The 13,815-nt window shown below is 41.0% G+C and overlaps 1 protein-coding gene across 12 annotated transcripts in view; it reads left to right on the top strand.

Annotated features, from left to right (window-relative positions):
* TLE4 (TLE family member 4, transcriptional corepressor) overlaps positions 1 to 13,815 on the top strand; it is a 141,642-nt gene that overhangs the window by 112,023 nt on the left and 15,804 nt on the right. For all 12 annotated transcript variants that reach the window (XM_070590709.1, XM_070590703.1, XM_070590702.1 and 9 more), the window contains 6 exons: positions 7,821 to 7,940; positions 8,922 to 8,975; positions 9,479 to 9,631; positions 11,099 to 11,231; positions 11,582 to 11,775; positions 12,275 to 12,351. In XM_070590709.1, the coding sequence (XP_070446810.1) occupies positions 7,821 to 7,940; positions 8,922 to 8,975; positions 9,479 to 9,631; positions 11,099 to 11,231; positions 11,582 to 11,775; positions 12,275 to 12,351 (731 nt within the window). The remainder of the gene's footprint in view (positions 1 to 7,820; positions 7,941 to 8,921; positions 8,976 to 9,478; positions 9,632 to 11,098; positions 11,232 to 11,581; positions 11,776 to 12,274; positions 12,352 to 13,815) is intronic.

The raw sequence follows: 13,815 nt of genomic DNA, 5'->3' as shown, positions 1-13,815 counted from the left end.
TGGTATGAAGAAGGCTTGGAGTATCTGATTAGCAACTTTAAAACTGTTGGGCAGCCTGCCTTTAAACTGATATACTGTCCTTTCCCTCTGTGTTCCTGAGTTACCCTCCAGTATTGTATAGAGTGTATTTGCATACATACTGCATAAGAATATATATGCAGCTCTGTGGAGTTAACATTCTTTGGAAGAAAAAAAATGTTTAGCCTTTCAAATAGATTAAAACAGTTTACTGGAAAAAATAGCAACATTTAAGACTTTCTTTTCCAATAAATTTTAATAGTTACTAAAATGAGGATTCTGGTCCATTAAGATATAGCTTGCCAAGTCTTAAAGCTGAGTCACTTATTTTCTCTGAGCAGCTACCCTACTTCAGCTTCTTTCGAATCAGCTGTTAGAAGAATGTGGGTATTTTGATTCAAGAACAGCACAGTACAAGAATAGGTCTAAAGCAAATTCACCTTCCCAGAAAATTCAGGAAGGAAACTTTTGCCAACCACTCTGTTTTTAGGACAAATTCATATATCACATCGTATTTGTCACTGATACTTAGTAACATTGATTATAAGGCAATAGGTGAATGAATGATTTAGGGTGTATTTTATAGGTGCTTTACCAAAAAACTAATCCCGGAAGCAAGTGGCAGGTGCATGTGACTCTACTGAGTGTCTGCATACAAGATTTACAGAATCTGTATTAATGAGGGAGGAGAATTCTTGGTCTAGGACAAATACACATAGGACTGTTAGGTCTTGCCAACTTTGAGGAAGTCCATTGAATTGAAGGGCATGACATGGCTTCGGGGTGATTAGACAGTTTAAAAGATGTAGGTGACTTCTATGTATTATTCGTGGGCTCTCTTCTTCATGAGTGGTAAGGGGATGTACTTAATCCCCTCTCATTCCCCCAGTTCCTTCCTCTTGTGACCCACAGTTTGGACCACATGCAGACAGTGGCTGTACAAGATGGAAGCTGTGGTGCTTATACAAGAATCAAACCTGTGTCTTTGGTGTCAAAGCATCACGTTGCAGCAGCTCAGCTTGCCAGCTAAAGTAACTGTATTCAATGAAATTTCTGGGGTGGAGCCAACGGCTTTATTCCAGGAAGAGGAAATAACAGTCAAGAAACCCCAAGAGGACATTAAGATAATGTCCTAATTTAAAATCAATTTTATTGATACCTTATAAATTATTACAGCATTTTATCCTGACCAAATAATACATAGTGCTGAGACTATGGAAACAAAACATGAATGACCGAATATTGAAGTGCTGTATATTCTACTGCATGAAGGAAAAAATATGTTGGACTTTTGTATTCTAAGTGTTTTTAACCCATGGAGCCCTGCTGGAGGGCAAAGTGTATATTTCATTCATCTTTGTTTCTGTGCTTAGTAGGTATTCAGTAAATACCTGTTGAATGTGTCTGTAAGTGGACTAAGATTGTGTGGTTGTTTCCACATTAGCGGAAAAGGAACAGCTCTTCGTGATGCTAGGTACTGTGCTTCACAACATGCACTCTCCTCTCAGCCTCGCAGCAACATTTCTAAGGAAATACTTCTGTTATCCTCATTTTTACCCATTGGGAAATTGGAAGCTTTAGAGGTTTATTAAGTTGTTCAAGGTCACACAGCAAATGGTATAGCCTGGTCTTGAACCCAGAGCTGACTCTAGCTAGCACCCATACTATGATCATTGTGGACGCCACCTCTCTTCTTAATCATTCCTCTGATTTGAGAAAATTTTGATTATCTACCAAAGAAGTTCATCTTGGTCCAAGTTTCTCTCACCAGGAGAGAAGCAGAAAGACAAAGACAGCATTAGAACATTTTAAAGAATTTGTTGTTCATGAAAATGTTATAGAAGGTGAAACATTTGTTAAGAACAGATTCATTATATGGAGATTATATTAAATCCTGTTTTAACAAGGGCAGGTCTTCAAAAAGTTGCAGTCATCTTTGAAGGTAAATTTGGATTTATGTTAATTTGAAAAAGCAAGTTCAGTTAGGGTTATATGTTTTTTAATGACTTCTTAAGCAAGTTATAAAATAAAGTCTTACTGTAATGAACAATAAACTGACAGCAGTGGACTGTCTCAACGCCCTACCATATTTGGGTTTTTCACCACCTGCATGCTATATATTTTAAGCGAATTTACATAAATTTGCATGTGTTATGAGTCAGTATGTAAGACGTACATTTTGACGAAATAATTTTCATTTTAAAGTTTTTACATTTAATTTTTCCCAATTGAGGATTATCTTCTCTCTCTCCTGGTTGTTTCTCTATAAATGAGATAAATGTTAAAATGTTGTAGCAGTTATTTTGTGTAATACTATACAATCAATATCATTGGTTTATGGTTCTATGTTAGTTTGGTAAGCATGGATTTGTTCAGGATATTACTTCCAAACATGTTGGAAGTATGTCAGAACTGAAATGCTTTGAGGCCTGGTGAATGTTCTGATTCTGGATGACTCATGGTTGTAGGGCTCCTCCTCTCGAAGGCCCTTCTGCCCAGTTGAAGGCCTGGGCTGAGTCCCTGCTCATCTCCAGCAGCACCTTGGCGTTTCTGACTCAAGAAAACTCAACAGTATTCCTGTCCGTTCTAGACATGGTCTTTTCCAGAAGAAATTAAATTGAGGACTTTGGTTATGGCATCAGTAAAGAGTCGACAGGGCTCTTGAGCCTGCCTTCTTCATCCTCCCCACCCCCACCACCACAAACAAATTCCCTCTGAATTGTCCCTGACCCAAACTAATTCCTGTACCAAATGAGCCACAGTTAGAGGAGCAGCATAATTTATCATCTATGCTGAGCTATTGTTGAGAGTAAAGAGAGGCCTGGACGACATGTGTAAAACAGGGTGAACCAAGACTGGCAGTGACCCTAGCCAGATTTTCATGGTGCCCTCTGCCCTGTCATTATCCCCTTTATCTGTTTGAAAATGGATTTACCCTTTGGTACCAAGTACATGGGGTGTTTGAAGTCCTTAGCTGATGAGCAAACAAACCATAACAAATGAGTTTCAGTGTTCTTGATCATGGTTGTCCACTTGACCTTTAGCATAGTCTTTCTGGTTGGAATCTTGTAGGGGGGCCAGGGACATTTGAGCACTGCACCTATGCAAATGGAAAGCAGAATTAGCTTGATATGCATTTGAAATCAAATTAGAAAGTCCTATGTGAAGGTAGTATTTATAGTCCTGCCTGCAGTATTGAACCAAAACCTTCCTGTGATTGTTGAAAGGAGATGTGTTTTGGTTAATAGCGGCCTATTGAAACCCTGTCATTATGGACCATCTGTGTATCTATGCTGAGGGGGAGTACTACAGAAAGGTTTAGAATAGCCCTTCCTTGCGGCTTAAAATAGAAGATCCTTACGAGCTCTGTTGTCAGGAGTGCAGTGCACAGTCGGAGTGCTGGGTCCCTGTTGCAGAGCCCTCAGTTGTCTGCTTGGGATTGTGCCGTGTACTGTGTGGGGATTCTTTCACTTACTCCTCAAAGCAGCCGGGTGAGGGAGTGGGTGGGGTGTTAGCCCACACTACAGAGAGACTGAGACTGAGCAATAGCCCCAAGGCTACACAGCTATTAAGTGGAAGACTCTGGACTCAAACCCAGGCAGTCTGGCTCCAGAGAGATGCTCCTGCCTGCTAGTAAAATTTGTGCTACCTGTTATTAAAATCAGCTAATTATAACAGCATTACCTCTTTTGGGTGGGGTACTTTATAGGAATTTTTCTCATACATGGTCGTCTTTGATCTTGAGGTGGTGGAGGAGCACAGGTGAAAGGATGGGGTCATCCACTTCTATTGCTAGAGGTGCCAGTTTTCCAGCTGACTTGGTCAGTAGCCTAGTGAGTAAAGTCTAGGTTGGCTTTCAAACTAGAACTTAGAATTTTTCTTATGTTGAGGTAAAACGTGATTTGTTAATGTTAGGAATAACTGTCTTTAAAGTTTATCTTTTGCTACCAAAGCCATTGGGATTTCCATATGAGACTTACAAATTTTTATTATTTTTTCCTTGGTCTCACCTTGTTTCTCCCCCTTTTTCTTTCATTAAACATCTGCCTTTTTCTTTTGAATATCCCAGTGTAAGTGTTTACTTTGTGAAAATACAGAGCTTTCTACTAATCGTTCACATTTAAGGTCTTTGCCTTCTCTGGATCAGCCACTGCTTCTGATTGTGACTCTCTGTTCCTAACAAATTTGCTGATATAGTTACATGATCAAACTGTAGTGAGAAAAGATTTATGTTTAATGTATCTAAATTTGTAGATTTACGCAGAGTCAGGGTGCAGCTCCAGTAAGTTTCTTATGTAGTAAGCTAGGGAAATACTCAACCTAGCTAGACTTAGAAAATAACTACAGAGAAATAAAAATAAGCTTTTCTAGTAAAAGCATGACTTTGTCTTTATCAGTATTTATTTAATTCATCCTGTTCACATGCCCAGTAAAGATTCAAGTGGCCTTCCAGAGGCAGAATGGCGGACTTGTAAGATTCATGATGAGAGGCTGTGCCAAGTCCAATTTGATTCCAAAGCAATTATGCTATTAGAACACTGCTGATTGCCCCAGTGCCCATTGTGCAGCTTAACCTTTAAATGCTAGTGATAATCAACTACTTTATCATCTACCAGGAAACTCCAACATGCAACTGTGTTCTGTAGTAAAATTCACAAATAAAATACGGCCCCCAGAGCCAGAAACAGCCAGTTTAAGAAAAATAAAGATATTTGTACATGTGTACCAATAAATAAGCATAAAGATCCAAATAAGCATTACAATTTAGTATTAATTTTTAAGAAAGTATTTCATCATTGTTTAAACATCAGTTTTTCCTTTTGGACAGAGTGGAAATAACTTTCAGTGGAGCGTATCAGAATCAGAAGACAGATAATTAATTATACACATGTACACTCAGTTTTTTCTTCTTTTTGTAAAATATCAAATTAGTAAGATGAAGTCATCTAGAGGTAGGTAAAGGGATAAAAGTGAAGGAAAGGCAGAGCTGCTGTCATATTGTTGGTTCCAAGGGGGGTCTACTCAGATCTTACTCTCGTGAATGGTTTCCCATGGAACCATTCAGCCCAGTGGCCTTCTGAAAGAGAATGTATCACATGAATTTTGGATTAAGATTGAGGAGTGCAGAGGAGATGTTCACTCATTTATGCTCAAAAACTTTTCTGGGCCATTCTCTGCTGCTCATTGTACTGGGTGCCCCCACTCTCGGGAACCACAGTCTGGAGTGGCAAGTGGCCTTGTAAACAAATAGCCATAAATTGATTGCGAGTCCTCTACTCATTGGGTGAACAAAATGTTAAGTGAACAAAGGGGAATGAGTGATTAATTCTGCCTGACAGCATCTGAAGGAGCTTTGAAAAGTGACAGTAGAGCTGGTTCTTAAGAATGAGGAGGATTTCAAAAGAAAGACACTGAGGGAAAGAACATTCTTGTAAGCCAGGACAAAAAAGGCTACAGATGCAATGAAAATTCATGGAGCACTGGGGAACAAGCAGCTCATAGCGCTAAGACGAAACCAGTGCCCTGGATTGGGGTGTGGAGTGAAAGGCTTTGGAAAACAGCCATACTTAGAAATTTGGACTTTTTTCCCTATAGACAATGGAAACCGTTTGTCATTTTTAAGGAAGGGTGAGAAGTAGTCAAATCTCTCTTTGGGAAATATGAATCCCAGAAGTGTGGAGGATAGACTGGAGAGGGGAGAAACTAGATTATGGGGTTCTGGCATTAAATATGGTACGTAATAGCTCACCGATGATGTTTGCAAGCATGATTTCAATGGAGTGTAATGGTCATAAAAACCTGATTGCATTGGGTCATTGTGTGAAAGCAAAGCAGAAGCACGGAACCAAGTCTTAGGAACGAGGATTGGAACTCAGTGGAGATATAGGAAAGTTAAAAAGGAGTCGACTTTTTAAAATAGTTTGGCTTCTCATGTTTTGCTTCAGTCTTCAGCCTTACTGAATAACGCCTGCCATCTTTTCTGCCACTAGGCTTAAGGGTGAATGTTTGAGTAGGGATAGTTAGAGGATTTGGTGCATACAATTTAGAGTATTCCTATAAAACCTTGAGACTGGTACAGGACAAGGTTTAGAGCTATCCAATCCCTATCAGTAGGCGCTCAATCACTGGTCCTTCTCACCTTCCTCTGCCATCAAACTTCCACCCACACGCCTGCCTTTGGAGCTGGTTATGGAGTTGCCATCACCACCCTGACCAGTAGGGGATAATCTCTTGGTAGCTATACTGACCTAGGTGTGACCAAAGTCTGTTGGTTTTCCTCTAACAACATGCTTTGAAAGTTTCGCCACAAGAGAGAATGTGGCCTTTATGGTTCAATGGAAGTAAAATGGAATATAAAGCCAAAAGTTCTGGATAACACACTGCCTCCCGTAGTTAATTAAAAGACTCTTGTAAATTTATAAATGTTAATTATTACTAACAGACTAAGATAAAGGAAAAAAGTACAGAGAGTTAATTTTATATAAGATGAATAAAGTTACAAACGAGCAAGAGCTTTACTGAACAGTTTCCTGAATCGATTTAGATGTCAGGCAGAGATATTCTGGTGGTGAGTCTTTGTTCTTCCTCAAACTTTTTCCTTATCTCCAAGTGTTCTTTCCACTGCTTTCCAAGAGCAGCCCTTTCCTACCCCAGGCGGGCTTCATGTAGCACTCAAGAGCCCTGCCCTGGTGCCCTGCTGGGGACCTTGGCTTCTCCAGCGTTTACCATTTGCCCTCAACAGGTTAGCTCTGCACTCAGTACGGCTCGCCTTTATTTAGAGCTGCTCTTCAGTCTGTCTGGAACTGAGTCATGCCTAGTTCTTAAGGTGACCTCAAGTTTTCATCCAAGTTTCCTCACTTCTTTCATGATTTTGAACTCTCGGAGTGTCTAAATGTGCCAAGTAACCACCTAACCTTAATGGTAGACACTCACTCTCCATGCTCCAGGTCTTGCTGGTATTTGTTTTCTGTTTGTGGGACTCCTCTCTCTCTCTCTCCAGTTAAGAGCTCTTGGGAAAAGCAGAGATGACTGACCATGATCCCAAGAGGGAGGGGCTACCTTTCTCCAGTCTCTGGTCCTCATGGGGTTCCTGGGTTTCCAGAGATAAAAAGGAGCAGGCTTATGGAAACTCTAGGTGTCAGAGAGGAATAAAGTACATTTTTGTGGGACGTGTGCATGTATGTGTGTTTGCTTGCTACTCTGCATCTCCCATGCCCTTAAGATAGGGGACTAAGCAAAATTGTATAAATATGACCTTTGTGTCACGTGATCACCATTTTGGGGTACTTAAATACCCAAAGAGTACCTCTCCCCTTTTTTCATTGAAGAATTATTAATTATCTCTCAAGCTAGACTCTTAATTTATTCATAGTTTCTCTGTAGAGGCTTGAAATACTGGCTTCCCATTAGCCAGCAAACTTTGGGGAAAAAAAAAAGCCTACTGTCTCTTTCCTCCCTTCCTTTCTCAGCAGTGTAATATCAGCACCGTCAGACCAAGCCCATTCCGTCTTTTGAGTTTACACTATTCCCTGCCTCCTTTTATTCCTCTGCCCCATCACTTTCTGTCTGGTTCTTTCCTTTATTTCCCCATTCCTTTCCCCTTTCTTTTTATCCTTGTTTTTCTCTTTCTACCTCTGTTTTCTTCATTTCACCTCCTCCTCCCCTCTCTCCTATCTCCTCTTAGCAGCTTTGCAAGTGTGTACTAATGAACAGAAAGGAAACAGTTTCAAGGACGTAATTAGAAAAAGTCACACTGTTAAATGGTTGATCATTCTCAACCTCGCTTCCCTTTCTCATTCCAGAGCTCGTCGGTATCCCCGTCAGCCAGCTTCCGAGGTGCTGAGAAGCACAGAAACTCCACAGATTACTCCTCTGATAGCAAAAAGCAGAAAACTGAAGAAAAGGAAATTGCAGCTCGTTATGTAGGTTCATTCACCTTTGCTATGGGGAGGCCAGTTTACCTCACTTTTTATCAGCAGCCATTTTACCCTTTGACTGTTACCAGCCAAAACTGGAACACAGGATAACAACATCCTAGGAGAAAAGATAGTGCATTTATAGCTCTGTCTCAGTTGGCTAGCCGAAGTCCTATGTGTGTGCAGGTGAGCGCACATGCACGTGAGCAAGAACAGAATGCTGTATCTGGCAACTGATGGAAGACTTAGGTGTTCCATATTATTATTTGTATAGATGCATTTACTTCCCTCCATATATTTCAAGGTGGCTGAATGTTCTGTGGTCAGCTAGAAATGGTTAAGGAAAACTGTAAGGTAATAGAGAGCCTGTTAACAAGTCTAGATGAACTCATGTGCTGAGGAATATAGCACGTTTTGTGGAATGTAACTTACAGAGACATCCAGGATGTCCCCAGCGTGGTTGAAACTCATTTTTCATCAGTGACTGGTCCTTGAAGGTCACATAGTGAAGGGAGGATGCTGGATGGGACCCATGTAGTGGCACGCAGTCACCGCTCTACTTTCTGTGGTGGTACCCTGCAAGACTGCAGGCCTCAAAAAAGCTGAAAATTTAGATTTTGACATGAAACCTCCCAATTTTAAAATTTTGGCTACTTATCTAGTTTTTTAAAAACACTAACAGATCACTCCAGTCTGTAGGCTAGATTTAGTCTGGGCATGCCAGTTTGCACTAGAGGCTCCAGAAGGACAAGCAAGCCCTGAAGTTCACTTCTTTAAAGTGTAAAATGGAAGCATCATATTACCTACCTCATAACGTCATCATGAAGATTAAAGAACACAGTACATTGCAGGGTCTTTAGCACTGTTTAGTGCAGTTCATTTTTAGAAGCTGGGAGGAATTAGTCTGGACTTATCTAGCGTAAATCTGGCCTTTTTTTTTTTTTTTTTGCTGGGGGAGGAGATAATGCTTCTCAATTGTCAATGCAGGACAGCGATGGTGAGAAGAGTGATGACAACTTGGTGGTTGACGTTTCCAATGAGGTATGTTTATGGCTCATTTAACTTCCTGCCCTTACCCAGCTGCGACAATGACTAGTGTCCGAACAATTAGTATCCAAAATGCTTTCTTAATTTCTAAAGGGACTCTCTTTTTATTTACCTGAAAAATTTATGTATTACTGATTTTGTGTGTTACTTATTCTTTTTTGGTTGCCATTTTCTATGAATGCAGATGTGTTTTGCTTACCACCGTGAATGCACACCAGGCATCTATGGTCAGTCTACAGATCTCATTGACAAGTAACTTGCAAATTTGTAGGGTTTTGATTTTTGTTTTTGTTTTAAGTAAGTACTATAAATATTTTAGTATTCTCTTTGACTTCAACACTGAATATTTTCTTCAGCAAATTCAGTGAGTCTTATCTATTCCAGAACGTTTTGTGCTTCTGAGCTATCAAATGCTTTTGGCTAGAAACGTCCACACCCAAGTACTCTGGCATTGTGAATGCTCTATACTGCATTTATACTGTGATGTTCCTTTGCAGGATCCATCTTCCCCTCGAGGGAGCCCAGCGCATTCCCCGAGAGAGAACGGCTTGGACAAGACACGCCTGCTCAAGAAAGATGCCCCAATCAGTCCAGCCTCCATCGCATCTTCCAGCAGCACTCCCTCCTCCAAATCCAAAGAACTTAGCCTTGTAAGCAGTCCTTCGCCCTTTGTCTTAGTGTTTCCTGTTTCAAGGTGGTTGGCTTTGCTTATTTTTTTAATTTTGTATTCTTCACTTTTTCCTATAGGACTTTTATTTCTAAATATATGTATATGTTCAGTATTCAAGTTTAATTGACAAAAGTATTTTTGCAACAGAAGGGGTTTACTGACTTGATGGTGATGGATGTTTGTGTCATGAGTCTTTTTGTAAGGATGGGGGAGGGATATGGGGAAATTGAGTGAAACATGTCTGAGTGAAGATGAAGAAATGCACACTGGGGTTACAGAGATGGTTTTGTCACTGTGGTTTATGGTAAATTTAGTTTGGGGCTTGGATGTGATTTTGTTGCCAGCTTTATTTGAGTTACCAAGCTATATATGACTGCAATAATTTTCCCTTCCTATCTAAAAAGTAATCTGTCATTTACAAAGTCTACCTTGACTCACACTGCAAATCACAAATGCAAAAATGAAACTGCTTGCTTGCAAGCCGGGATAATCTTGCCATCCCCCTTCTTCTGTGGCTGTGTAGTTAATTGCATTTTTGTGTGGTGGGTCTTCTTTTTCTCTCACCAGTTACTTCTATGTAGCATAACATTTACAAAAAAAGAAATTCAGTTTTCAAATAACCATTTGAAGTCACAGCTAAAGGAAAGAAAATTCCTCAGTTTATCTGCAGATTAGGAGAATATGTCTAACAGAGGACTAGATGAGGTTTTTTTCTGTTTTTTTTTCTCTTGGCCTTCTTGTAATGAATGGCACCTCCTCTGTGCTGATCTCTATGACGATTCAAGCTTGGATCTTTTCTAATGGGACCTGTTAACCACGAAGCCTCTTGTGACATGAACAGTCCACCCTGAGCCCAACTCAAACCACTGAAACTTAAATCAAAGCCACCAGCAAGTGGCCAGGCACAGGATGTCATGATTTGTCTCCATCCACCTGACTCAGACCAATTTCCTGGAAATGGTCTACCCTAAATTCAGCTTCAATTTATGTCCTGGACATTGGTTTTGTGGTCTCTGGGAACTCTCTTTGTTTCTTTGTTAGCTCTCTTTAATTAATGAAAATAAAGGCCCAAGCTGAAGAAACTTTTCTATTTCTTTTTTCATTGTTTAACATTATTGTTAAAACTGTGTTCTGGGGCTGGCCCTGTGGCTGAGTGGTTAAGTTCCTGCACTCTACTTCAACGGCCCAGGATTTCACCAGTTCCGATCCTGGGTGTGGACCCAGCACCGCTCATCAAACCATGCTGAGGTGGCGTCCCACGTAGCAGAACTAGAGGGACCTACAACTAGAATGTACAGCTATGTACTGAAGGGTCTTTGGGGAGAAGAAAAAAAAGAAGAAGATTGGCAACAGATATTAGCTCAGGGCCAATCTTTTAAAAAAAAAAAATGTTGAAAAAAAAACCTGTGTTCTAATTGCCAGTGTATTCCATTACATCTCTTGTTAGAATGAAAAATCTACAACTCCTGTTTCAAAGTCCAACACCCCTACTCCACGAACCGATGCGCCCACACCTGGCAGCAATTCCACCCCTGGATTGAGGCCTGTACCTGGAAAACCACCAGGAGTCGACCCTTTGGGTTAGTAAGAAAAAAGCCTTTCTACATATTTATACTTCTTGTTTTTTAAGAAAATGAAGCAATTTCAAGAGTGCAATACATTGAGTACTAATAACCAGCATTGAATAGCTATTAAGACAGTTATTTAACCCAAACCAAAGGCCTGGCACCTACCATGTCTGGTGCACATATTGTGTGTTCGGTAAAATAAGTGAACCAATGAACACGAGTGAAAGCTGGAATGGCTTTTAAGAATATTAAAATAGGCTCATTTGAACCATGATCCTGTTTTTTAACGTATACAGGAATGTCTTAATTATTGTTTCCTCTGTCTTGGTTTTCCTCTTTTCTCCTTCCATTTTGGTCTGTAGCCTCCAGCTTAAGGACCCCGATGGCAGTACCTTGTCCCTATCCAACCCCGTTCGGGATCGTGCCCCACGCTGGGATGAACGGCGAGCTGACCAGCCCCGGCGCCGCCTACGCGGGGCTGCACAACATCTCCCCGCAGATGAGCGCGGCTGCTGCCGCCGCCGCCGCTGCCGCCGCCTACGGAAGGTCACCAGTGGTACGTGTGGGAGCTTCCACAGAACGAGGCAGTGCAGAGCACAGAGGACTGTCGTACATGTTTTTTTAATGTAGTTTGTATAATTTAATGTATTTATAAAGGGACCTGTGTATTTGTAATTAAACTGCATGTAATTATATCGTAAGATCCATTTTCTCTTGTAAAGTGAGAGTTTCTTTTTTATTTTTATATTCCATTTTATAAAAAAGTTTAAACCTATAAAAGTACAGCAAATAGTATAATAATATAGTGAACCTTTGTTTCCATCATGAGCCTCAATAATTATTAGTGTAATTTTTTTCACGTATGTTCCACTCCCAATTATGTTACCATCAAATCATAAACATCCTATCATTTTGTCAGTAAATACTTCTATATGTTTCTAAAATCTTATTTTTAAAGGCTCTCTTCTCCTGGGTTTTAGAAGAGGTACTGAGTAGGATGGAACGAGGTAATGTAACTGTGTCTGTTTTTATTGTTTTGCTGGGAACAACTTTAGGTTGGATTTGATCCTCACCATCACATGCGCGTGCCAGCAATCCCTCCAAACCTGACAGGCATTCCAGGAGGAAAACCGTGAGTACCTCTGTGCCTGCGCGCTCGGGTGTGCCAGCCCGGGCCCTGGCTGGCCCTTCTAGACTTTGAGCGCTGCTAGGTAGTGTAGGGGAGTTCCCACCACTTGCATTTTTTTCCCTTGCAAAGTAGTTTTCATTTTCTCTTAGCAAGAGGAAATAGATAATGAGGTGGGGTTTGGTATTTTCATTTTAAAATCTTGGGCTTCTAATATGGAAATGCAAATTGCTGAGGCATCTCCAAGCAGTCAGGTCTTCTCTGCATCTGTTACTGGTTTCAAGGCAGTGCTTTTGTTGCCTTGGAAAAAAAGTCTTATGTGCAAACCTGGATGCTCAAAATTTGAGCATGTTGGGAAAAGACCTGCCAAACTTCAAAGGCTGAAAAGAAAGAAGTGTGGTCTTACACTCAGTTATGTTTCTAGAAAAGGTAGCTTGCTCAGTTGGCTTCTTGTCTTGTGAGCTAGGTATTTAGAGTCTCTGTATTCACAGCTCCCTTGAGTGATGAAGGTAAAACACATGCATCAGTTGTTCTAGCCTCTTCCTGTACATTCTAATCTCTCAGCATATCTCCCTCCACATCCTTCATTTCAATCCAGTGCACCTTTTTATTACCCCCTATGCACAGTTCTCTCTGCGGTTTGGCTTCATCTTCCCAGATACAAAGACTTTACTCTAAAATAACGCCGGCTCCTCCTTTAAAATCCCAGCCTGCTCCCTCTCTCCTCTCTTTTAGAAAGCATCCCCTTCAGACCCTCCCTGCCTTGCTCATCACATGTATGTTTATTCTCATCGCTCTTTCCGTTGGCATCCACTCTGTCACTATACTCCTGCTGCTTCTCCAGTCTCTAGTGCTTTCTCACCTGCCCCGTGCCATCCAGACTTCACCCTCAGGACAGTACAGTCCCCTCCTCCCAGAGCCTTCCCTGCTGCCTTGCTTGTCTAAGAGCATTTGCTCTTTCTCCTACTTCCTGCAACACTTTTTCTGTCTTTTACTGTCTCACTTCAGGAATCTGCTAAGATATCACTTATGAGCATTGTGCATTGACAACCCTCTCTAACATAGCATCCTTCTCTTCCTCCTCATCATCCTTCTTTTCTATTCCCTGCTTTTTTCATACTTGTCTGCAGCCATTGTTTGCCTCTCCCCACTTTAATATAAGTTCCATGAGAGCAGTGCAGAACTCGTTGCTGTTCACTTATTGCTCCAGTGCCTAGAATGATACCTGGTTCATGTTTGGTGCTCACAGTATATAATGAGTGAACGAATGAATGGAGGTATGTGCCGATCTCTCTCTTCTCTGACCTCCCGTTGCTTATTTATTCACTGCTGTATCCTCAGGCCCTTAGTTGTCACCATGTTGTTTCTTACGTGTCCTCTCCTTCTCCCCAAGTTGCCTACCCCTCAGTGTTCATCCTGTCTGCTTGACCCTCTCCTCACTCTCCACTGATGCGTCGAACTCTTGTTTCT

This window comes from Equus przewalskii, chromosome 22 (genome assembly GCF_037783145.1).
Source record: "Equus przewalskii isolate Varuska chromosome 22, EquPr2, whole genome shotgun sequence".
In the NCBI taxonomy this organism is placed as follows: Eukaryota; Metazoa; Chordata; class Mammalia; order Perissodactyla; family Equidae; genus Equus; species Equus przewalskii.
The sequence above is the reverse complement of the archived record's forward strand: the minus strand, read 5'-3'. Positions and strand labels throughout refer to the sequence as shown.